General features: G+C 40.3%; 1 protein-coding gene across 1 annotated transcript; it reads right to left on the bottom strand.

Annotated features, from left to right (window-relative positions):
- Window positions 1–1,246: 1,246 nt before the first annotated feature.
- LOC129775832 (endoplasmic reticulum transmembrane helix translocase) lies at window positions 1,247–25,665 on the bottom strand. The gene is made up of 6 exons (XM_055780970.1): window positions 25,046–25,665; window positions 21,623–22,295; window positions 19,711–21,558; window positions 2,354–2,693; window positions 2,016–2,292; window positions 1,247–1,946 (listed from the first exon to the last, which is right to left on the bottom strand). Exons 1-6 carry the CDS (start codon window positions 25,322–25,324, stop codon window positions 1,830–1,832), a joined length of 3,534 nt encoding a protein of 1,177 aa, XP_055636945.1. The 5' UTR covers window positions 25,325–25,665; the 3' UTR covers window positions 1,247–1,829.
- Window positions 25,666–26,428: the final 763 nt, after the last annotated feature.

Raw genomic sequence — 26,428 nt, 5'->3', positions numbered from 1 at the left:
ACAGAATACGGACGGTGCTTCAATCAAGATAAATCTTCTACAACTCAATTAAAATTTTCCAAAGTTCAAAAGTTTATGGTTATAGTGTAGGATTACTATTGAATTTTTTTTCCATAGTTCAAAAGTTTATAGTTATAGTGTCGGAGATTATCAGTATAGGATTGCAACCAATGTTTAAAATGGTAGTTCGTGGTACATAGACTTCATCAAAATTGGAGAAGTGCTGGTCAGTCAGACCATGTTGCATCGATCGTAGTAATCGGAGCAATATCTGGAGAATACGGCGGGTGGGATAGGATCTCCCATTTCAGCGTTTCCAAGTATATTTTGACCGGTTTCGCGACATGCGACATGTGAGCATTGTCATGCTGCAAAATAACTTTATCATGTCTTTGCTCGTATTGTGGCCACTTTTTCTTCAGCGCACGGCTCAAACGCATCAATTGTCGTCGGTTCGATTAGATTCAAGAAACCCTTTCTTCTATGCCGTTGGAGCAGTGTTCGCACGTGAAAAAAACGGCGTTCGACGTCTCGTGGCTTCAATTCATAAGGCACCCATTGTATTATCTTTCGGATCATTCACATTGCTTTTAAACGATCGGATATGGTTTGCTGATCTACTCTAAGTGTATCTGCAAGTTCTTGATGCATTTTTGATGGATCTTGATCGAGTAATGCCTCCAATTCTTCATCTTCAAACTTTTTTGGCGGTCCGGAATTCTCTTCGTCTTCCAAGTCAAAATTACCACTTTTAAACCGTGCGAACCACGTCTGACACGTTCACTAAGTTGGAGCATAGTCACCATAAACTTCCACCAAAATGCGATGACTTTCCGCAGCTTTTTTCTTCATATTGAAGTCATGAAGTAACACTCCCCGCAAAAACACTCGTTGGTTCGAAATTCGACTTATTCGAAGTGGCAAAAAACTATGTTGTTTACGCTTCAACTTTTTGACATATACTGAAAAAAACGCACACTGACAATAGCTTTCTAACGAATGTCTGGAAATGTGATTCACTGGAATAAAAATCAAGTTACGCCATCTGTTGTAAAACCTAAGAATCTTACCGGTACACTCAATATAACAAAAACTCATAAAACCTCTCCGGCCCAATTTGAGCGTATGAATAACTACAATGTAAAAACGGAATACAAGAGTTACACTTGAACTTTTTAAAAACAGTCAAATGGTGTGCTAGGAAAAAAACGAATAAAATTTAAAAAATAATAAACGTAGTAAGGAATTTCCAGTTTCGAATATATTCTATATTTCAAAGAATTCCTTCCATACGACGAGCCTTACAACATTACCTAAACTAAAATACCGTAGGACAGTTATATAAAGTGTATAAGCCAAATAAACGAGCCCACAGACATACTTCTTTTAGTCTGTTCGTTTTTACCTCAATCAATATCTTACTAACTATAGCTCATCTGATTATCGACATAATCGTTTCCTATCCTAGACTACAGAACAAACTTGAAACTCGTAATATTCCAGTTTGCGAAGATTCTACTACTATCCGTACATTTGCTGCCTTCGTTTGTCGCTATTTGAAACACCAACGGCGTTCTCACTAACACGCACTGTGACAAGGAAACATTTTTCTACGCCCGTTTCGGTAAAAAAGCCATTGCTTCTCGAAAGGACAATAAGTCGAATTTAAAATTACGCTATCACACGGTCACGATCTTTCCTCTCACCTCGTCCGCGAGCTCCTTGCTGTTTATAATTATACTATTGCCTAAACAATAAAACAACTTTGCACTCGTGCAATCCCTTCAAATCCTGCATTTTCTTTAATTGTACGCAGTGTATAACACTGTCTAGGTAACGATATCCGTTTTCTTCCTCATTTCACCGAATAGGAAGGAACATATGCGGTCCACCAGATAGGCGAGGACCATGTCCGCTATTAATACGCCGACGAGAATTTTGCGGAACTGAAACGAGAGGTAGAATTAAATTCATTTGCTGAAAATTGGAAGTAAACTGAGGAGGAGAATACTCACATCAGATTCGAAGTCTATCACCTCAAAGGTTGTGAGCAAATCGGGCACAATTCCAAGTGCCAAACAGAGCACGATCGTACTGGACGTTAAGATGGCATACGATAGCAGCTTGTTTTCACGCATACTTTCCATGAACGGATGTCCCTTGTAGTTCACCGCAACGGTGGCGATCTGCATCGCCACACTGATTATATACACCGTGCTGTTGACAATGTTTGGAACGAATTCTTCCTTTTCGTCCGGTTCCATATCCAAATTGAGCTTGATTTTACCTTCACTGGAATGGAAGCACAAATGTGTGTAACATATCTCTTACCAACAGAAGTTTCATTAATTACCTCGGAGGCGACCGTAACTTTGCCTCGTTCACCAGGTATATTAGTGCGGAGAAGTGCACCGCAAACTGAGCCAAAATCGTCGTCACCGAGTATAAATTGAAAATGTTTGGTAGTGGTGCCTGCTTGGAGAGCACCTTCAGTGGCTTGGATCGTGTGATGAACAGGAAACATACCGCCGTGAGGAGACCATGCAGCGTTAGCTGTGTGTCACTGTTTTTTACCCCGTCGATGTACAGCACCGATTGGCAGTAAGCGGAGATTAGTGCGTTCAGGGCCAGGATTTTGAACATTTGCAGCGTAGTTACGAGCGTACAGCGACCCTGCTTGATGATGTGGCACACTAGAAGGAGGAAAAAAGGATGTTGTAGCACGATTAAGTAATTTATGTTTCTATGTCTTTTCGACTTTTTTTCCTTTCATAGAAAATAGAAGCTGTCTGTAGTTCTCTCTACTTTTCGACAATTTTACTAATCTACATCCCTAACCTGTACCATAAAAAAAAACCATTTTTATAAAAATAACTAACAGCAGTTAAAAAAATCCTTTAAGGAAATTAATCATCATATCGTGCTGGCATTTTGTTCACCTGTAGTTGGATACTTTCTCAGGTGAGACACAGGGCGTCTGTACCGCATGCCGTCTTCGCTCAGTACAATTACGTCGCTTCCGCTTTTCTTAATCACTGAATACTTTTCCGGTCGAAAGGTTGGCTCCAATTTCCCCATCTCATAATTCCTGATCATAACGGTATCTCCAACAGCTATATCTGACACCTTTGCATGCCGACGTTTATCCGCTTATAGTTTACCTCTCATTTTTCTTATTATATCCTTATCCCGTTGTTCTTCATTGCGATTCCAGTAGGGTTGGGTACGTAGTGACGGCATCAGATATTTTACAAGCCGACTTGTAAGCAACACCATTGGCGACTTTCCAGTGACAGAGTGCGATGTAGTATTGTACGAATACACATATTCGTTTACCGCCTTCCGCCAATCCTCTTTCATGGTACGAGCAATTTTCAAAGTCCGCAGGATTCACTGATTGTGTCGTTCAATAAGGTTATTCATCTGAGGCCAATATGGGATACTGTGCACTAGTCGAATATTTTTGCTAACACAGTAGTTCGCAAACTCTACACTAGCAAATGGGGGCCCATTTTTTTTTTATTTAAATCGTTTATTTTTACAGGCTCAGTTACATAGGTTTAAAGGAGCCGAACTCCTTACTATATTGTTACTAGTATATATACATTTTTCCTTAATTCATGGGGGCCCATTGTCAGAACGAATTTTTTCCGGGTACGTGTGCTGCTTGAACAAATTCTCCAGAACCTCTATCGTCTTACTCACAGTTGTTGATTTCATTTCAGTAACGGACAAAAATCGACTATAGTAGTCAGCAATTACCAAGAAGGTCGCACATTTTTTAGCTGTAAAAAAATCGAGAACCAAATCTTGCCATGCCCGATTTGATATTTCTTTGCACTGCATAGGTTCTGGAGGTCCTTGTAAAGCCACTGAAGCACATCCAGCACACTTGCACTGTATGCTCAACATTACGGTCCATCTGAGGTCACCACAAGTTCTCCCTGAGATTTCATTTCATTGAAACTACTCCAGGGTGTCCTCGATACGCGATATCTAATGCTTTTTGTCGCAATCTTGAAGGAAGAATGATGCGATCAGTGCACACAACAACGCCATCCATTACTCCCAATTCCTTTGCGAAAGCTTGATAGGCGAACAAGCTTGATGGCCACACCTGCGAATTAGAGATGTGCCATCCGCTCATGAGCTGTTCATTCGAATCGCTTCATCATAGTGAGCGGATTCGGATCGGCTCGCAATAAAAAAAACGCAGCTCATCAGCTCATTACGGAGCTGGAGCTGATGAGCTGTTGAGCTGTTGAGCTGTTGAGCTGATGAGCTGCTGAGCTGATGAGCTGTTGAGCTGTTGAGCTGTTGAGTTGATGAGCTGTTGAGCTGATGAGCTGCTGAGCTGTTGAGCTGCTGAGCTGTTGAGCTGTTGAGCTGCATAGCTGTGGAGCGCAAAAGCTGCAGAGAGTGAATTGCGAGACGCGAAAGGATTTTTCGTCTCCCGCGCTTCATGGCATGACGTCAGTTTGTTTTCGTGTATCCCTGTTCGTACTTTAGCTTTAGCAGAGATGCCAGATAGGAAAAAAGGTTTTTGTTTTGAAGATATTCAATCGTTCGTTACATCATTAAATTTTTCTTATATGGCCGAACAAAATAATAAACATTATTATATGCTTGTAAATAAATTTTATATATTACATTGTTATTTAAACATTACTGTGGAAACACATACATTTATTTCCGCGTGCTGAATCAAAACAATTCAGAAAACCAACCGGCATAAATGTTGATGATTGATACTGGCCCTTTTGTTACCTTTGTGATCGTGAATAATTATTTCTCGTTGCACCTATTAGTGGATTTATTTTTATATCCTCGGATGCAAAAAAAAAATCTCGATGGTTTTTTCAAAAAACCTTGACTCGGCCAATGTTCCTGGAGGCATTTTATTTGGCTACTGCTGGTTTTTCTGTTGTTTAAGTTCAGATGCTCAGGATGCATCTTCTATGTTGGATTTCAGCATTCAGTATTTGTTGTATATTATATTATTAGAATTCATATCAGTTCTAGTTTTTGTACAATTACAAATTAAATTCGTTTATTTTTTGCTTTCCGTCTATTAAGAAAATGCACACTATGCAATGTCCCATGGTGATTATGTTTCATATGCAATTGTGTGGACAACTGCAAAATTCAACTGAGCTCAAGAGCTGTTCCAAATGAACAGCTCACTTGTATGAGCTGAACGGCTCTGAGCCGCTCACCATGATGAGCTGATTTGCCCATCTCTACTGCGTAATTATTGACTTAACTACTTCCTTAAGTGCATCATCAAGATCCGTTTCTTTCCGAATTTCGTCAATTGTTATTGCCGATGTTCCTCCACCTATTCCACAAACGAAATGCTCCGAAGCTTCGTCATGCAGAGCGTTCGGGTTTACTCGTTAGATGGGCTCTTCGTTTACACATACAACAATCACTGTCCCTCATGTTTTACGTCAATTTTCAGCTGATCGTGCAACTTCCATTCTATCCTCCTGCATGGTACTCTTATGCACCCTAATGCCAATGAATGTATGGGAAAAAATCGACCCTTAAATTTCAAAAAGTTACCCAATACAAAATGTTCACCACCTCGAAAAAACACCCTATGCAGAATATCAGCTCAATCGGATTTAAGGGAGGGTGGCGCAAAGCGGTCAAAGTTTAAGTTTTTTGAAAATCGAAAAATCACCCAAGAGGGAAGGCAAAGGAAATCGAATTTTTCGAAAAAAAATTTTTTTATTCCAAAAAAAATTGCATGAAACGTCGAGATCTAGTGTCATCTCGAAAAATTTTTTTGTCAAAAATCGACACTCTGGGACTGGGTTTTTTTCGGATTACGAGACGAAACATATGGTTTTGGGTACCAATAAAAATAGTTATCTCGATTTTCCACTCGGAACTTGCTGCTAAAAGTTGATTTGCACGCTAATATACCCTATGCAAAACATTAGCTCGTTCAAATTTCGTTTATCAGTGTCGCAGACGTTCAAATTTGAGTTTTTTCGCAAAAATCACCAGAAATTGGGGTTTTGAAATTGATTTTCCGGTTTTCAAAAAACTCAAGTTTTAACGTCTGCGATACAAATAAACGAAGTCCAAAGAGCTAATGTTTTGCATAGGGTATATTATCGTGCAAATCAACATTTGGCAGCAAGTTCCGATCCAGATAAAAATAGTTAGTTGGTTATTGGAACCCAAAACAATATGTTTCGTCTCGTAGTCCGAAAAAAAGTCCCAGAGTGTCGATTTTTGACAAAAAAAAATTTTTTGAGGTTACACTAGTCTCGACGTTTCATGCAATTTTAAGACATTTGGCCTTAAAAAATTTTCTTCGAAAACCTCGATTTCAAAAAACTCAAACTTTGACCGCTTTGCGCCACTCTCCCTTCAATCCGATTGAGCTCATATTCTGCATAGGGTGTTTTTTCGAGGTGGTAAACATTTATTATGAGGTAACTTTTTAAAATTCGAGATGACCATTTTCATGGGCACCTATTTTTTCACTTACTTCTATTTGCGCTACGGTCGTCAGCCGGCCCTCCGTATTTTCGCTCTCACTTTTTTTTGTGCCTCGGTCATCAACCGATTTCGCATCTTTTCCTCTTATTTTTTTGCCTCTCGTTTTTATGCCATGGTCGTCAGCCGTTCTCGTATATTTTCCTCTTATTTTCCTGCCTTTTAATTTTTTATCTTTGTGTGCCATGGTCTTCAGCCGTTCTCGCATCTTTTTCTCATAATTTCATCCATAATTTTATAATTTCAGCTGCAGCGTTCACACAAAATTGTATTTTTTATTTTGAGCACCCTCACATCAAACATACGAGTCACATGAACCACACAACTTATCAATTATATGCAGAGAAAAAAAACGGCCATTCTCAATCAATTACATTTCCTTAGCTGATTTCGGTACTAAAATACTCACCATACAATCGTACCGACTGCGCCAAATTGTAGAGCTCTCCTCAGATGACAATCTTTTCCGGTTTCCGGTTGTTTATTAGTTTTTGGTTACGGCACTTTAAAAATACTAATTTATACTTCCACTCACGTTAACATTCGCCACTATTCTGCCCTGCGCTCAGAACTCGCTCGATCTCGCCGTCTGTAGTTCTCTCTACTTTCAGACAAGGGGCGAAACGACGTATTTTATGTTTATTACTATTCTACATCTCGGTTGCAAGCTTTTGCGTCACAACTGTAGAGGAGATCAAGTCGTGCCCAACTTCGGAGACCCAACCTCCGAAGGTTAATCTTTTGCGCCAAATTCTCGGCTGGAGAAACTACTGTGTCCAACTACTTGGAAAGCAATCAGCCAACAACTCAATTGTTGCTCTAGCTGTTTGGAAGTGGACCACACTTCGGTTTCGAAGTGCGGCTCCAGAAGTGGTCACTTCTTCAATTGAATAAAACTATAGTAAAGTGAAACTACGTCTTATAGGTTTGGACATTAGTAGTACACCCAAACTAGCGTCGGCAGAAAAGATGCCATTTCCTGGTCATGAGAGTCAAATGAACAAAAAATGAGCTATTTTGAAGCTTAAAAATGGTTTGTATATATGCGAGCAGACATCTCTTTCTGTTTTCTTTTCTCTTTTCATTTGGGATTGTGCAAAGAAAAGGCCATACGACGTCAATGGGGATCGAACCAAGGCCGGCTGGAATGCGAAGTTACTTTACACGACCACGCTATCCACATAGCTGCCAGCGCTATTATAAAGGAGCGTGATAATATTATACCTCATCATAAAATGAAGTTGGAAGGTGTTTTCTAAGCCGACAAAGAAGAACATGGACGATAATATATCTTTCTCTGTCTGGGCCGTGTATTTGGCAAACTATACGAAAAGCTTTAATTTAAATGTATCTCCTGTTTCGCTCCCTCATATTGGCTCTAGCATATACAGGGTTTTCCAACTTTAAATTCCAAAAGTAAATTGAAATAAAACACACTTAGAATTCGAATTTCGATGAAACTTTTATTTCAAATTAAAGTTTGGTTTATGCCATTATGTGTGAAATACAACATCATTCAAATGTCCACCTAGGGCTTCCTCGCACACCTTGATCCGGAACAGGTAATTTTCGATGACTTTTCGGCACATATGGGGCGGTATCTCGGTCATAACTTCACGAATGTTGTCTTTCAAATGTTCAAGAGTTTGCAGAGAGTTGGAATAGACACGGTCTTTCGCATAACCCCACAAAAAAAGTCTAGCGGGTTCAAATCGCATGATTTGGACGGCCAATTGGCATCACCAAATCGCAAAATTATGCGTCCCTCAAATTTCGTTCACAATATGGCCATGGTCGGTCGTGTTGTGTGGCACGTGGCGCCGTCCTGCTGAAACCACATGTCATCCGTATCCATATCTTCAATTTGTGGCAAAAAAAAAAGGTTAACATGCGGTCATAGCGCTCACCATTCACAGTTACCGTCTCGCCGTCCTCATTTTCAAAGAAATACGGCCCGATGACTCCACCAGACCATAATGCGCACCAAACAGTGACTTTTGGCGGATGCAATGGCCTCTCAACAATCACGTGTGGATTTTCTGAGCCCCATATACGGAAATTTTGGGTGTTCACATAGCCACCGAGCTCGAAATGTGCCTCATCGCTGAAGAAAATTTGATGCGAAAATTCAGCATTTTGCTGCTGTTGTTCGTTCACCCAATCGATGTATGCCCGACGCATTCCATGGTCACCACGCTCTAATTTTTGTACCAGTTGGACTTTATATGGATGTAGGTGCAAGTCCAAATGCAAAATTCGCCACAATGATGTGTTTGACAAGCCCAATTGCTGAGCACGCCATGGAATCGAAACATTCGGGTCATCCTTCACACTGCCAGCAACAGCACCAATATTTTCGGCCGAACGCACATTACGATAATGCACAGGTTTCACAATATCCACTACGGATCCAGTTTGTTCGAATTTACGCACTACATTAGCGATTGTGTGCTCTGTAGGCCGTCCATGACGACCAAAATCCGTCCGTAATGCTCGAAAAACATTTGCCGGTTTTTCATCATTTTTATAGTATAATTTAACAAAATTAACACGTTGTGCGATGCTAAAACGATCCATATTGTAAAATGGCAGACATTCAACTAACGATATGGCGCTTTGGTTGATAGCTATTTCAAACGGTTGTCAGCGCAAGGCTGTATACTTTCGGAAGCCCGAAATGGAAAACCCTGTATATTATACAAATGATATACATGTATTGGGGAGTAGAACATTTATGTTATCTTTTAGCTCATTTAATGTAATAAATCGGGATGCCAGAAAATGTGCTAAAAATTAACTTTGGGTGTAGAATGAAAATTTTATTAACACCTACAAACGATGGTTGCCATACAGATCGTGGATTACTTGATCGGTAAAACTCCACCTTAATCCTCGATTCCTAGAAACCACTCCTGGTTCATGATTCCTGCTTGAACAAGTGGTTTGGTGAACCCATCAGCTTGACTTTTAGTGTTAACATAATTTACTCCAACGAAACCATTGTCGATTGCTTCGTGAACAAAATAATGGCGTATGTCCACATGTTTTGTGTTTAGGTTGACCGATCCATTCTTGGCAAAGTAAATGGCAGATTGATTGTCTCACAAGATCGGGATGGTCATCTCGCCGAAAAATTGATTCGTAGTATTCGTAGATAGTAGTTTCACGCCACCATAGCGCCTCTTGAATCGTCTTGGACAACGCCATGTATTCTGCCTCACAATATAAGGCTACCGTCAGTTGCTTCTTTGCGTTTGCGTTGTCGATCGCTGTATGTATACATCTCCTCCCCAATCTGCACTCGTGTAACCTCGAATCTCCTTGTCGCCTTGCTTGCTATACCGAAGTCGATTGCCTGTTGAGCCCTTTAGGTATCGCAAAATCCTCTTCACTGCCTCCCAATTCATTTGTCCTGGATTGCTACTAAACTGGCCAACAACATTGACTGCGTAACAAATATCCAGACGCGTTGTCTGAGCGATGTACTATAACCGATCAACAGCTTCCTTGTAGGGAACGTTCTTTATCGACTCTGCTTCTTCCGCATTCTGTGATGACATGGATTTCTCCAACCTCTCGCTGGCTTCAAACGGCATAGACACAGGATGACAGCTCGTCATGTGGAACCCGCCCAACACGTTCCAAATGTAGCTTTGTAGGTCTAGAGATAACTCCCCACGCTCTCGATTTGTACTGATCCTAAGTCACAGACAAAACTTCGGTTGACCCGCATCCTTTAACTGGAATTGACTGGACCTAGATGCACAGGAACTTCTTTAATTGCTCCTTCAACTTTGCGTTGTTTGTGAAGATCAGAAAGTCATCCACATTGATAGTGACGAACAACATCCTGCCTCTATCAATTTTGTAATATAGGCAGGGGTCCACTTTCGATTGTTCCAGCCCGAATTCATATATCGCCATGTATCGTCTCATCCAGCTGTTGATTCCAAACACGGCTGTATTGCTTCAAACCGTTCAGCGCCTTTTGAAGTCGATATACCCAGCAGAAAAGCTGTGACCGCATCCATTTGGTCCACCTCCAGATAAAATGTCGTCGCCAACGTCATCAGGAATCTTATGGTCGAGTAACGGACCAACGGTGAATAAACTTCGTCGTAGTCAATGATCGGACGCTGTGAACGCCCCTTGATAACTAAATGGGCCTTGTACCGCTCAATCTTCCCATCAGACCCATTTATTTTTGATTGCCTTCCCTCCTTCCGGTAAATCATCAAGCGACCACGTCTGGTTGATTTCCAGTGCCGCAATTTCCATTCGCATAGCCGCCAGCCAGAGCACGCGGTCTAATCTAGTCATCGGCTCGTCGCCGAGTCTCAACTCAAGATGCGTTTCAGCCGGTCTAACTAGTTGCATTAGGAACGCGATTTCCTCGTCCGCATCTTCAAACTCGCTTTCAGAACTGATGGTTTCGTTAACGTGTGCTTCGATAGTCGCAATTGCATCACCGTCGTCGGGTTGTTCGGGATCCGGTGAGCTTCTAACCGCCTCATCATTACATTCTACAACCGGTTTGCGAAGAATTTGAATTTCATTCTGGATTCATGAATTCATGTCATGAATTCATCTCCATGTAGGTTATTCCTTCTTCGTATATTGCCAATCGTGTTTGTTTTCCTGACTACATCAATTCATCTGTACATTTTGATCTGTTCATGAAGGAGAAAATCCATGGAATTCCAGATTATTATCGATCGGGGATTGTTCCTACGATCTTCAATGAGAGTATGGACGTATCAATTGTGATGATATGTACTTAACTGATGGTTCCTCTACTAATGACTGCACAGGATTTGGAGTGTTGAACAAAATTTTCAGCACCTTCCAGTCTTCAGAATCCTTGCTCAGTGTATATTGCTGAATTGGCAGCGATTCACTGGGCGCTGGACAGCGTCGCCTCACGACCTGTGGAACACTATTACATTGTAATGGATAGTCTTAGCTCTGTCGAAGTTATCCATTCAGTGAGGCCGGAAAAGAACTCGCCGTACTTCCTTGAGAATACGAGAAATTTTGAGTGCTTTATCCAGACGCTGTTATGTCATCACCTGAGTGCGATTAAAGGCGACATTTATTAAGGTCAAATCGCCTTCAATGATTTTTTTCACTTTAGTCCGTAAAAATACCATCGCTAACTGACAACGCAAATAGAACGAAGATGAATTGGGCCAGTGGCTCCACTCAATTATCTCTCTTTCTGGGCTCTGGGCTCTGGGCTTGAGTCGGGACTTTATTCGCACCTTCTCCCGACTCATGTCCAATCACTGTTCGTTAGACGCGCTACTCTTTCGTTTCAATCTTGCCGACAGCAATCTCTGCGTTTGTGGCTATGGTTACCACGACATCGAACACGTTGTTTGGTCGTTCGAGTTGTATCTTGTCGCCAGATCGAATTTAGTAAACTCCCTTCGGGCCCGAGGAAGGCACCGACACGGTGAGAGATGCCGGTTGGCTCGGTTAGACCTTGATTACATCTCCCAAATATATGTTTTCCTCAAAGCTATCAATCTTCGAGTGTGATTGTTCTTACATCCTTTTCCCCTCCTCTTCGTCCTTCGCGAGCTATCGGTTCCCTTCCTACTAACATTAGAATAAGTTAAATTGTAAATACATCAGATGTAAGGATAGTTTCAAGAATTGAGTGTGATGTGTAAGTGTGAATGAGAATGTGGATGTGAGTATGAGTGTGAACATTGTTATAATCTCCTTACAACGCATCCTTTTTTTAATGAAAATGTATCACCCGTCTAAACTCGAGTCGACCGCGAGTAATCGATTTCATATTTTATTAACCATAGAATTAAGGAAACATATTGATATATTCTAGTAAAAGTATAGTTAAGAGTTTGACTCCTTTAAACCTATGTAACTGAGCTTGTAAAAATAAACGGATTAATAAAACAAAAGAATTTGAATTTATTTGACATTATTTGAAATATTGATTGAGTTTTTCATAGTTTTGTCGGTTTAAGATAAAGGGGGCTATATTTTTGGGAAAGCTGAGGTTTTTTACATAATATATCCAAAATCAGAGAGGTTATTATTGAGTTATTATTTTGCAAATTTACCATTTTTTTAAGTCTTCGTTCACGTTGTTACATCAACTGGCGATGTAGTTCTTACAACCCACCACAGGCACTGCTCCAGACAAGGATAATACCGACGAGGCAACGAAGGAATAAATTATATTTTTTCTATATTGTTCTGTAGTTTTAGCTAATTAGACTTAAGTTAATGATTATGTAGTTATAATATATTCAAATAGTTTAAAAATGTACTGTACTGAAAGAAAGTTGATCACAAACGTCTGAAATATTGCATTTCTCGACAATTTGGATGGAATACGATTATCCGCAGCTACATGACCGCAGAGTGGATTTCACGTATTGGCTCACCTGAGAGTACATTTATTATTGCCTTGCTTTATTTTCACCTTTCAAAAGCGCATAAACACTAATACTCTCACAAAACCGTTGCGGCGCATCATCTCCATCGAGCCACCGCAGCGAATGGGGAACCGTACAACACTAATTTTGGAACCGTACACACCCGCCCCGCCTTGTGTGTTTTATATCATACACATTCCATTATCGAGGCTCCGCGGCCGTCTGTCATTGCAAAATCCGCGCGGGAGAGCCGTCCAGTGTGTTCTTACGCTTACGCTAATAATGCATCGTCAAAGCAACAAATGGACCTTGTATAAAATAGTTTAAAATTTTCAGTGGGCAGTTTTGACCATGCGTTCATTATTTCATTTAATTTCATTAAAATTAAAGAATAATTTTTCATTCGATAGAGAATGCCTCTGTAGTAAAAAGTTCTACTGCAACTTTCTATGAATCAAATGGAAGTGAAATAACCAGATTGATTGGATTGTTATTGAGAATATATTTCTAAAATCTATAGAAACATCGAAATCAAACCAAAAACGCTTTATTTTTTCTTGCAATGTCTTTTGTCTACATCGCATATACACATCAAACTAAAAATATGTACACACGATATCCCTAAACTAGAAATTTGTGGCTTGAAAATGCTGTATTTTTTATATATTTTAGATTTTTTTTGTAGATTTGTTTTTCGGCATACATCGATTTTTTATCGATGATAGATCGAAAAAAAGCTAATTTTTCAAGGATCGATTCGGCGAAGATCGATTCTTTGCTACCGATTTAATCAGTGGATCGATCCCTACATCGTTTGAATATTCGATTCGACAAGATCGATCTTTTTAAAAAGATCGCCCAATCCTATTCAAGATGTGTGGAATAAAGGTGTGACCGTGTCGTCAATAAGTGCGCGAGGGGAAACGGTATAAATATACAGAGGACTGTGGAAAGGGATTTGACTGCAAATAGAGATGTCTAAATTTTTCGTTTATTCAATTGTCGATTAATCGTGGGGTCATTTTTAAATATTCGATATATTCGCACAATATTATTTTTGTACCAACATAACATTTTTTCTGTTCAAAATTACCTGTTCTTTGAATGTTGAATGAAATACCGACGAAACACCATGACGGTTAACACTCCTATACTCGCGCATAGATCTGAGAGACCAAGGAATCAATAATTCGTTAATTTCTCAGAAAACATCAACACTACGACATTACGATTCTCTCTAGCTTCGTCATTCGTTGTTCATCATCGTTTAGCGTATCGTATAAGTTGGTACGAAGGGGGCGTATATCACTTTTTCACCACCTTCGGTCTGAGACACCGACGCGCGTACAGGAGTAACTTTTTTGGACAAGTGACTTTTTTTTCCTATTTTAGAATATTGTTCAATGAAATGTATAAATAATGTCAGTGGCGTGGAATATTTATTAAATATAATGCATAATATCATTTTCGAACTATTCTTATTTGATTTTAGTTCTTTTGTCACCGGATTGAACGGATTATTCGTCGATATGCTCGTCGTTAGATACATACGTGCAAAAGTAAAGTACAAATGTTTGACATTCGTATAGTTGTTCACTAAATATAATGGTCACGCATATACACACTTGTGAAATAAATGCACTTGCGGAAGAATTGTAAACTGTAAATTATAAATTAATCGGTGGCTTAAGGTTATTTTTACAGTTACAACTTCGGTTTTTTGACGTAGGACTACGTCTTTCATTTCTATACCGGGGTGTAAAACCAAAGTTTCGAGAACGAAAGCGTTACGCTGGAGACCGAGATTTTGAGCGTTAATAGCTCTTAAACAACTGAACGAAATGGTATGATAAACACTTCATTCGAAAGATAAAATGTCTACGCGTCATATACTTGTTACTTTTTGATCCAAAAACTTGTTTCAATAGTCTTAAAATTGCTTTCAAAACAGGCTATTGAAATCACCAATCGGTATATAAGCGAGCGCCGCTCGTAAACCCACTCAGTTATGATTGAACAGCGATTGGAGCATGTTGTCGCTGTTGTTGTGAAGCTAATTTCGTTTATCATGAAAACGCTGATGAACGGTGTCACCAAGAGCCTGTTTGTGCACCTAAGGCCAAAAGGGAATCCATCAGGAGGAGAGTGATGCCACGGTTCCGCTTGAAACATCGGAGCAGCCGCCACACACACACACACACACATACACGCGCGGAATTCTCGTTGCTATCATCGTTGCTGAAAAATAATCTGCCAGTTCCCCTGGGAATTGAAAAATACATTCATGCGAAAGAGTTTATTTTAATGTTTTCTATCCATATAACACTGCAACCAAATACATTTGGTTTTGTTATTTTTCAATCAATCGCAATTAACAGGAAAGCTTCTGAATATTTTTTTCCCCATCAGTGGAAATTTTCGTATCCAATATTGGATGCATAACATGAAAAACGGAAAATGTTTCACATCGCGAAAATCAAGTCATTTTCGAGCGATTATTTGCTTTCTACTCATATAATGCTGCGACCAAATACATTTCGTTTTGGATTTTTTCAATCAAGTGCGATCAACGTAAGACCACGTCTTTCGGCAATTTATTAGAGGTGCAATGAATCTTTAGGAATTCTACGTGCACTGGCAAACAATGTTTACTCAACAATTTCTCAAACGAGAAATGGGTGTTGTGAGAAAGGATTAGCGAACGCGAAAACGACAAACGGGAGAAAGATACGTTTGGAGGTTGAAGGAAATTGGCAGAAAACTTCTTCATTCTATCATTCAAATAATGTGATTCATACCACATCGTTTTGCCAGAAAGAGATTATTAATGTTCAAAGGAGGAATCGAGTCCTCCGAGGAAATTACCCAGCGCAAATTAGAGTCGACTATCGATTGCGGCATTCGTACACAAATAATTTTATAATGCAGTTTCACCAAAGTGATTTCTTCGGATATATTCACTACATCATGTCATGTATTTCATATTCTTCATTAAGAAATCCATATCCATGGCACCTATCGGTAACGAATTATTATCGAAACCACGATTTTCGCTAAATGCTCCTTTCAGTTCGGCCTGTAAAAAACTTTTCTGTACTCTAATCCATCAAATTTGGAGCCCTGAAAAGGGCCGTTGATTATATGCTAAGCTAATATAGCACGCTCTCCTCGGATACGATGGGCCAGCTGGATGTCCTTGGGCATGATGTGACGCGTTTTGCATGGATAGCACACAAACTGGTATCTTCGCTTCCTTTGCTTTCGTTCATTTCTTACTCTACTCTCGCACCGTGAGGACTCGAGCTCGTTAGTCTTTCGCAGACAGCTCGTTAGTCCTTCGGTGGTAAGGCACCACGAAAGCAGCTCGGATAAGCGTACCAGTAGCAGGATAGGTGGAGAAGCCACATCGCTATCGACCGGGAACTTTGCGTGAAATTCATCGCTATCGGAAGTCGGCCGAATTGCTGATCCGCAAGCTACCTTTGCAGCTTTTGGTTCGTGGAATTGCTCAGGACTTCAAAACCGACTTGCGCTTCCAAAGTTCCGCGGTTATGACGCTGCAGAAGGCTTATTCGAAGATACAAATTTGTGTGCTATCAACGTAAAACGCGTCACATCATGCCCAAGGACATTCAGCTGGCCCGTCGAATCCAAGGAGAGGGTGCTATATTAGCTTAGCATATAATCAACGGCCCTTTTCAGGGCTCCAAATTTGATGGATTAGAGTTCAGAAAAGTTTTTTGCAGGCCAAACTGAAATGAGAATTTTCGTTTGGATGCCATACAGCATCGAGAAAATTCCGGAAAGATCTAATCGTTGCTGAAAAATAATCTGCCAGTTCCCTGGGAATTGAAGAATACATCCATGCGAAAGAGTTTATTTTAATGTTTTCTAATTATATGGCGAACACAGCGACCAAATACATTTGATTTCGTAATTTTTCAATCAAGTGTAATTAGCTGGAAAGCTTCTGAAGATTATTCTTTCCCATCAGTAGGATATTTTCCTATCCAATAATGGATGCATAACATGAAAAACGGAAAATGTTTCGTATCGCCAAAATTATATAATTTTCAATCGATTATTGCTCAGTCGCCGAAATTTTCATACTCAGAGAGTTCATTCTCCTCTAGTTTGCCTTCCAAATTGCCATCGTAAACCACACCTTCTCTCGATTCAATCACGCACGAAAAGCATACTGAAATGATATTCTGGTGGTGAAACCCATTAATTTTTCGTGAGGCGTCGTGCACAAATTACGTAACGCGATAAGGGGGGAGGGGTTAGATGTTGCGTTACTTTCTGTTTATTAGAGATAGGAAATTGCGTTACGAAAGGGGGGGGGGAGGTTCAAAATCCGGATTTTTGCGTTACGTAATTTGTGCACGACGCCTGAGGACATCGACAAGACAACATCGTTACTGAACGAGCTGAACGGCGAGGGATCGAGGTATTCATTACCTGGCTTGACCTGACCTGAAATGCAATCAGTTTGTTTTAACTGTGAGGGAGCGCAGAAAAGCCGATCGATCAGAAGGAGAAGAGAAGGTGACCAGGTGATCAGCATCGAAATACGGTTCCTCGGGAAGACATAGAAGCAGCCGCCACACACACACACATACACGCGCGCAACTCTTTTCGTTTGCTGGTTATCGAGAGGAAACCTGGAAAGAAATGATCGTTGCTGAAAAATAATCTGCCAGTTCCCCTTGGAATTGAAAATTACATTCAAGCGAGTTTATTTTAATGTTTTCTATCCATATAATACTGCGACCACATACATTTGGTTTTGTGATTTGTCAATCAATTGCAGTTAACAGGAAAGCTTCTGAAGATTATTCTTCTTTTGTATCCAATATTGGATGCATAAAACCTTGAGTCTTCAAAGTAACACTCTCGTTTTTGAAGTCACCCAAATATTTATTTATTCATTCATTCAGGATGGATTTAGATTCAACTTCAAACAAATGATCTCTAAATCAACGATAGTCCTACGTCACCCTTGCGGTTATACCATAGATATAACCCACTTCCTGTTTTTTCTATAATATATGAGCTGAACAATATCGACGATAAAACAAGTCGCAGGAAGTTCCTACAAATCCTTTTATATCATCTTTTTATGCCCCATCAAAAACAGGCATTAAGTTTTTGTTAACCAAGAACACAGAAACAAAGAATATTAAATATAGGAAAACTTGAAATTCCAGAAACCTTACAATCGAATAATTAACCGAAATCTCTAACTGCAAAACGCGGGAAAAATACCTCCATCACCGACCGACACCAAAAGTCGATTTATTCTCTTGAGCTGAAACATATAAGATAGAGTATATTACAAACCTAACTTTAACCGTTAAAAACTTACCTTTCAACTTTCCAATGCTCTTATTCCCACCAAAACAATACCACACACAAAGAGCAAAAAAAAGATATTGCAAAATATTGCAGATTGTTTACATACAAAATCCAAGATGGCTGAAAGGCTTTTCTCATAAGTCGCGCTACCGTATTGTATCTATCGTGATCCTATTCTGCTTCGCTCTGGTTGTTGATTTGTGCAATTTTTCTCTTCTCTTCAGAGACTGAACAAAAGCTGTGAACGTAAAGTAACTTTCTAGCAGCCTTCAGAAAACAAACGCAGCGCTGCGCTTAAGTTTAATTTTCATCAGCGCGCGCTCAAAGAAAACTCGTTTCTCTCATGGTATGAAGAGCACAAAATTCATAAGCACGACAGCGCAAAATATACCCGGCGCAGAACTCAGATACTAAACATTCCTTCTCACTTGGGTGATACGCGTCTCATTCTATACACACACACACACACACACACACATACACATACACATCAAGTTCTAGCGCCCGCTTTGTCTTCGTTCGTTCTAAGCAAAGCATAAAAACAACAGCGCGCCACCATTTGAACCGTATACGCTTGTGTGAAGAAAAATACCTCAACAGAGAGAGCAATCCAGATTCAAGCGCGCAGTATAGAAATACGGCGCAAATTTCAGCGTAAAGCTGGGCGTAAGAACGGCGGTGACAACCAAACATTTCACCTGTGTTTCGGAGCGTGCTCATTCGCCAGAGCGCATGTGTGTACAAGGAGTGGGAGCTCATCTGCGTACAAAAATCTTGTTGCGCATCAGCACCGAGTTGCATTCTGAAGACTGCTTTCTAGTATTGAATATGTATTCTTTGTGATAGTAACACGCGTCTTTGCAAGTGTTTGAAAAATCGTGAACTAAAATTGTATCTGATAATGACTATATATCCTATTATTTTTATTCAAATGGCGTTGCTCAAAGCCAATCTTTGGAATTGCGTGGTTTAGCATTGGTTTTCCATTTCCGTTCGTGACTTCTTTCCATCAAAGAGCCAACGAATTTCGATGGCCGCTCACTAAAAAAGGTGGTTGCGATTGAATACGGCATTCATCGGCATCAAATCATATGTAAATAATTCTATTATTTGGCCTGTACCATCGAAAACTGGTATCACAGATATAGAGAAAGTGAGTTGAAAGTTAGTTCAAAAATCTGGACTTGAGACGACCATTTTTCGCACCATTTCTCGACTCTTGTCCGACTACTGTTCGTTAGACGAATTGCTCTTTCGTCTCTCGTGTCGAAAATCAATATATGCGTTCGTAAATTTGGCTGGACCAGTACAAATGAAGAAATTTGAACACAAAATAATATCGATAATCATTAAAAAAAAACAATACTCCGAATGTCCGACTACCGACTTATGTAATGATAATTATTATGCACAACTAATAATAATAACTTACCACAATTGATCGAAGATGACCGACTGGTGAAGGGCGCCGCAATACTCGCATCTCCAAGTTTCACAATCTGCACTTGGTCTTCGTCTATTTCCTTCAGTACCTTCTGCAACCGCTCTTGGTTGGAGTTCAGGTTTTCACGATGCTTCAAAATCGCCCTCTCCCTGGGAGTCAACGCCTTTCGTTCTTCCGTCTTGTCTCGTTTTTTCTCCCCTTCTCCATCGGCAGCCACGGTTCGTAGCTGTCGCTTCTCCGCTCTGGTTGGTTGGTGACTCAGTAACGAAACTCCAACATTCGCGTGCTTCAGCGCACCGACATCATTGGTTCCGTCTCCACACATCAACGTGTAGAATCCAAGCTGCTTCAGAGTTGTAATAATGAACTCTTTTTGCTTCGGAGCGAATCTAGCGAACACGGTAACGTATGGCACCAGCTGTAACAGGTAAGCGTGATGCCCGCCATCCAAGTACTGAAGACCCTCGCCTGTTATGCAAAAATCGTGCTGTTTGTAGATATCTTTAACGGGCATTTTTTCGCTGAACGGAATCCTTATCTCGCCGTTGATTGAGTCCCAACGCCAGGAATCATTCAACTCGTCGTGTGTCAAAACAACAATCGTGCGTTTCGTAAAGCGAAGTTCCTTGGCCACGTGACACGCTGTCAACGGATTGTCTCCGGTAATCATCATTACCTTGTGCGAAGCTTGTATGATTTCCTTAATAGCATACTTAGAATCCGGCTTCAGAGGACAGGAGATAATGATAAAACCGGCAAAATCTAGATCTTTCTCTACGTCCACGCGCTTCAACTCACGAACTGCGGCATTATCCATCGTTCCGAAAGATTTATAGCCAAGAGCAAGTACACGAGCTCCACGACGAGAGTATTCCAAATATGTTTCCTCATAATTCTCGGGGATTGTTTTCAGCATTTTCATTATCACCTCGGGGGCTCCTTTCACGGTTCCGATATAGCAGGTCTCGTTGCTAAATGGAACCAGGTGACCAGCAAGGACAGACATCCGTTTTAATGAGGACGAAAAATGAAAACGCTGATAAATTCGCAATGGCTTGAACTTTCCTCGCTTCGGTACCACCGAATCACCCTTCGTCAAGTTCCAATCGATCGCCGTTAATGTTGCCTTCTCGAGCGGATCACCCACCAATCCATCATCCAGTTGAACCAGTGAATGACACGATCCTAGAACATGAGCTGTGGACTCCGGAATCTCGCCGATAGCGGTAATACTTGTATCTTTCCTCAACCCTGCTACTCCTTCCACAACCAAATTATCACTAGTTAGGGTTCCAGTCTTATCAAAACAGCAAATTTGCACCTTCCCAGCGAAGGGTATCCTAAAAGGTTCCGTACAAAACACAAACAGTTTCGACAGCTGCAGCAGAGAGGTGTTCACGGCCAGCGAGAGCTCGATCGGTAGATCCGGTGGAATGATTGAGGTTAAAATAAGCGTACACTCCAGGAACAATTTGTATCGGTTTCGCTCTGGATCTTCCGAGCCCTTAATCCACACGTAAACCGCAGCCGCAATCGCAAACACCATCAGGAACAGAATAAATGCAAACGTTTCCAGATTATTCTCGGTGACCCTTTTCACCCCGAACAAAATCGTTCGCAGCAGCTTCCCCTGGGATGTGTTAAATCCGGTGCGGAGGACGTAACCGATACACCCACTGTCCGGGGATCGCATTGCTCCCTTGCTTGGCGAGGAATGTTGAACCACTTTGGTTCCACCAAAAAGCACATACAGTTTGCCGTCCGCTTCGATGTCCAACTCTTTCTTGTGATCGTCTGTATTCTCGAGAGATTCCTTCATCTGGGGAACGGATTCACCTGAAAAGCAACAATGATTTCGGTTCTACATTAATTTATAGGAGAATAACGGATTATTCCGTACCTGTCAACATGCTCTCATCAACGATGCAAGTTCCCCGGATGAGCAGCAAATCGCACGGCACAATATTCTCCTCCTGGGAACGTGTAATCGAAACCAGATCACCGGGCACGAGCAAATTCGATTTGATCGGTCTCCACTTCCTGTTGCGGAACACATTGATCATGTACGGCTTGTTTCCCATTTTTCGGATCTCGGACATGTTCCTGAGCTGCTGCTGCACCAGAATGCATTCGAACGAGATAAGCATCCCCAGTGTAAACAGCGAATAGTACATATATTCATCCAAACACCACAGCAGAACGGAGAAAATTTGAAACACAAAGAATGGCGCCGTCGCCCTTTCGATGAACAGTTCAAGGAACTCCGGAACGACCATCTCCATGTTATTGTTGCCGTAGGTTTTCTCCGACAATTGCACATCGGCATCCTCCTGATGGCCCTTCGAATCGAAATACTCCACGTAGGTCCGATGGATAGGGAATTCCACACTGCGGAACTGTTTCTTTTCCGGATCCCAAACGTACTTTGTTTTCTGGAAGAGGAACCAATAGATGGGCTCCGATTTGTCGCTTTTTTCGTCGAGCACCGTGCGACAGACCTTCACCAGTTTGGAGGAACCATTGTTCTCAGTAGGGACTACTTTTGCTAGGGAGGCGTGTTCGGGATCTTTGGCCTGAAAACAAGAATAATTCTCTATTTATTTATTCGTCTTCGATTTAAACGTACAAACTACTAATTACTCCTGAAAATCTTAATTGTATTTTTTAATCTTCTTTCTTTTTCTGTAGAAGCCTTGAAACACTGCGACCATTAGTTTGATCTTTTGTAGTGCACTCCAGTTTGCTATTTATTGCACTGTCAGTTCGTTCCATCACTCAGGGCACAAATGATAGTCGCACTAGGACTTTGCATATCCTTCCACGAAGCTATGACTTCCTTTATGAAGTACTTTACCTTACCTCCACAAAACGGCTCAGGCCCGACGAATTTAGTTGAAGACCCAAATCTTGCTTTGACTTTTTCATTATCTACTATACCGTAGTGACTAGCTTTGACTGACATGTTTTTAATGCATTATGAGCTGCTTGGCTGTATGGGAAGATACAGATATTGGTATTCCTGTATTTTCTAGCCCCTCACATATTTTTACATTTTAGAATAGCTTGTATTCCTGCTTGGAAAAGTGAGTGATCCTGGACGAGTTTTACCACCTTCTCAACATTGAATTCAATCACTCTGAGGGGAACATTAAAGTTAGTCTTTGTTTCCATTCAGTCTTCATCCATGCTTACTATAGTATTTAGTTGAAAATCTTTCAGGGCTTGTAAATGCTCTGTGAGATCTTCTTCTAGAAAATGTTTTACACCTTTCAGCCTAAAGTGTGCTGAAACGCTTCAAATTGCATATATTGATGCAAGGGTAGAAGATATAAAAGAGCGTAGTCTGGGCTTTAGATAATGCATACTCCAGTTGGTCGTTCCAATTTAGCTTTAGGTCAAGAATGATACCTAAATATTTAGCGCGTTTTAAAAGCTCCAATTGTACACCTCCCAATCTAATAGATGGAATCTTATACTTTTTCGTGGTAAATGGAATTATGAATGTTTTAGAAGGATTAACACAAAGTCCTCCCAATTTGCGTCATTTGAGAGTGTAGTTAAGGGATGTTTGCATTCTATCGGTAATGGTATACTCACATTTACCCTCTCACTGAAATGCTTATGTCATCAGCAAAACCAATGTCTTCGTATCCTGAATTTGCTAGTTTATTAGGAAGATCGTCGACAACCAGGGACCACAATAGAGACAAAACTCCTCCTTGAGGGCAGCCTCTAATTGGATTCGTTGTTAGGGTAGATCCTCCTAGTTTAGTTGTTATTAGTCGGTTGGTTAGCGTAGCATGTATCCAGTTGGAGATGCAAATGTCAAAACCACATTTTTTCATAACTTTATAGAATTGTGGGATGCATTGTCAAATACTCCCTCAATATCAATAAAAGCTGTAAATGTAATTTGTTTAGCGTCAAGAATTCTGTATTTTTGAAATTATCGTGTGAAGCGCAATTTCAGACGATTTGTTTGCTTGATAGGCAAATTGTAATTTGTTCAATTGTTCAAATATGATGATTTGATATGGGGATCAATGATCTTCTCCAGATGTTAGATTAATTGGTCTATATGCTCTGGGAGTCGTCCTGTCACGTTTACCAGCTTTGAGAATAAATATAACCCGTACTTCTCGCCATTTACTAGGAATGTAGCCTAGTACCATGCTAGCCCTAAACATCTGTCGAAATAGGGACAGTGATATCCTTACTTTTTTTTGTAACAGCACCGGATAAATTCCATCTGGTCTTGGAGATTTAAAGGGCTTTAAGGAATTCACTGCCCATTCAACCCATGACTTCCTAAAGACCGCCCTAGCCATTCTCGTCTCTGATTGAACAAGATTGAGCTGTATTGAAAGCCTGTGCGTGTCCAGAAGCCAATAGGATTGAGCTTGACAAGTGCGTATCCATCATGATACTAAGTGTTTCCAGGAAATCGGTTGTACATTAACCGTTTTCTTTTTTCAGACTACCAAGTACATTGGAATGTTCCTTAAAAAGAGCTTTATGAGGTCTTGCTACAGCAACTTTTTACCTGTTCACAGGTGAACTTCAAATCCCTTCTATTAGATTTACGGATTTATTCGTTATATTGTTAGACAGTTTTCGTAATCTGTCCAATCAGAAGTAATTTTGGCTCCGTTGAAGAGTTTTCTAGACATTTTTCTAAACTTTTCAAGTTTTTTTGTTCCACTGAGATGCTTGAATTGAAGTTTTCCGCTTCAGTGGACAGTTTTCTTCAGAGATGAATTCAATATTGGCAAATTCAGATGAAACTTCTTCAAGCTATTCAGTGGAAGAAATGCTTTCCACATATATAAAAATTTTCACCTGAGGTTTGGAATGATAATTATCCTAATTTGTTTTTCTCGGATATCTGAATTGTTCGATCAAAAGATCACCAGCATTTTAATTAAATATATGTTTATAATCAGAGATACAGATTCTCTATCCGACACATGCCAGTCATTTATCATATCTGATAGTTTAGAACTGCAAAGTGTTAAATCAAGAACTTCTTCTCTAATAGAGTTGACAAAGCTTGGGTTGCATCCATGGTTGCAAATGTTAATGTTATTTGACATTCAATATTCAAGCAAACATTCATATTCGAAAGTTTTTTTTTGTTCCCATGCTCATAGCGATCTCATGGACCCCAATTATTAATATACAAATATCATGCTTCATTTTCAATAGAATGAAAAGATTTGAAGAATCCACGCAAATGTAAACAGCCGAGAAAGGTGAGAAAGAATACTCCAAAATTACAGTGCAACGTGGCTGATACTCAATAGAACCAGCTAAGAATACTCACCTTCCTGCAGTTAAGAAACGTCTGAACATGCACACTCCAGAAGCAGCACAGACAAACGAATATCTGAACGAATGCAATCCCCACAATAACCAGCATTGCCGCCTCAAAGTACTCCTCAAATCCATACACGAAAATCCACAGATAGACCCACAGGACGATTAACACTATCATCGGCAGTACACTTCCACTCAGCAACACGGGAATGGGATTGTGCAGCGTAACATATTGCACCAGCTCGTCCAACGAGCCATTTCTTCTGCTGGCCTTCCCTTCGGTCATTTCGCTTGTGTTGCTACTTCCGGGACGAGCAAAACCAAGTAAACCGTCCAAACTATCCGGAATGTCCACAAACGCCAATCCTCGGACGCGCTGTAACTGATATGGAAACACCGAGAGAACTGATTCCACTATGCCACAATCCAAGTAGCCCTCCGAAAAACGAAACTAGAACTGATGCAGCATGGCTGTGGAAATTGCAACTTTCCCAAGCGAGAATTTTCTGGATGATTGGATGGGAAATAAAATGCTGCCGATCTTCTACTACCTAGCAGAGAAGAAAAACCACTTCACGTCCTCCCCATATCGCTTCGGCGTTGACGTGTGATTTTTCGCTGAAACAAAAATCTTACTCGCTGTGTACTAAATTGTGTGAGAAAAAAATGCAAGCTCACACTGAGAATTTATTTGGGTAGGTTCAAGAAATGCTTGTAACAGAAATTCGAAGAAATCGATTTTCATTTTTTCATATTTTTTGTAGTTTAGTAATTTACTTGTTACTTTTTAAATTTTGAATAAACATGTTTAGTTTAATTATTTGAACAACAAAATATAAAATAATAGAAATTAGAAACACCATTTGTTTAATCTCTTCAGAGCTTGTAATGTTTCTTGTGGACAGAGACATTTTTTCAAATCATTCTTCAGAATTATTACTGTCGTTCCTTCGGACTAAGTAGAAAATTCTATGTGAGGGACCAGGGACCTACATGCGACTCGATGTGTTAATAGCTTTCGAACATCCATAAATCGTAAGTTGATCTTTTCGAAAATCTTCTGATAAATGCCAAAAACAATCACCGCCCCAACTCTAAATTTGTATTATTGCCTTCAAAACAGGCCCCTTCTGAAGCCATACCCTTTTATCAACGAACAATCATCATCGAAATTATTCTTATAGTATTCAAGAATTGCCTTCAGTTCACGCAGCGAATACGTTTTCATGTCTTCAGTGCTGTCAAAACAGTTCCCAAGAAGCGGTAATTTGCGTTTCGGAAATAGGAAAAAGTCCCACTCATGTCTCGTCACTAGTAATTTTACGTGGGATGAACATGGAATCAGAATTTGGTCATTCAAAGCCACTTGATTGCGATGAAAATATTGGAG

Source organism: Toxorhynchites rutilus, chromosome 3 (genome assembly GCF_029784135.1).
Source record: "Toxorhynchites rutilus septentrionalis strain SRP chromosome 3, ASM2978413v1, whole genome shotgun sequence".
Taxonomy (NCBI): Eukaryota; Metazoa; Arthropoda; class Insecta; order Diptera; family Culicidae; genus Toxorhynchites; species Toxorhynchites rutilus.
Note: the sequence above shows the minus strand (reverse complement) of the source record. Positions and strands in the feature narration are given on the sequence as shown.

What these genes read in the sequence shown, in the direction of transcription:
- LOC129775832 (XM_055780970.1), bottom strand. Translation starts at nt 25,324, where the DNA reads ATGACCGAAGGGAAGGCCAGCAGAAGAAATGGCTCGTTGGACGAGCTG. An exon ending in GTCATCTTCGATCAATTGTG is followed by an intron (nt 2,694 to 19,710) that starts GTAAGTTATTAT and finishes TCCTCCTTCTAG; the next exon opens with TGTGCCACATCATCAAGCAG. An exon ending in AAGTTACGGTCGCCTCCGAG is followed by an intron (nt 2,293 to 2,353) that starts GTAATTAATGAA and finishes CTTCCATTCCAG; the next exon opens with TGAAGGTAAAATCAAGCTCA.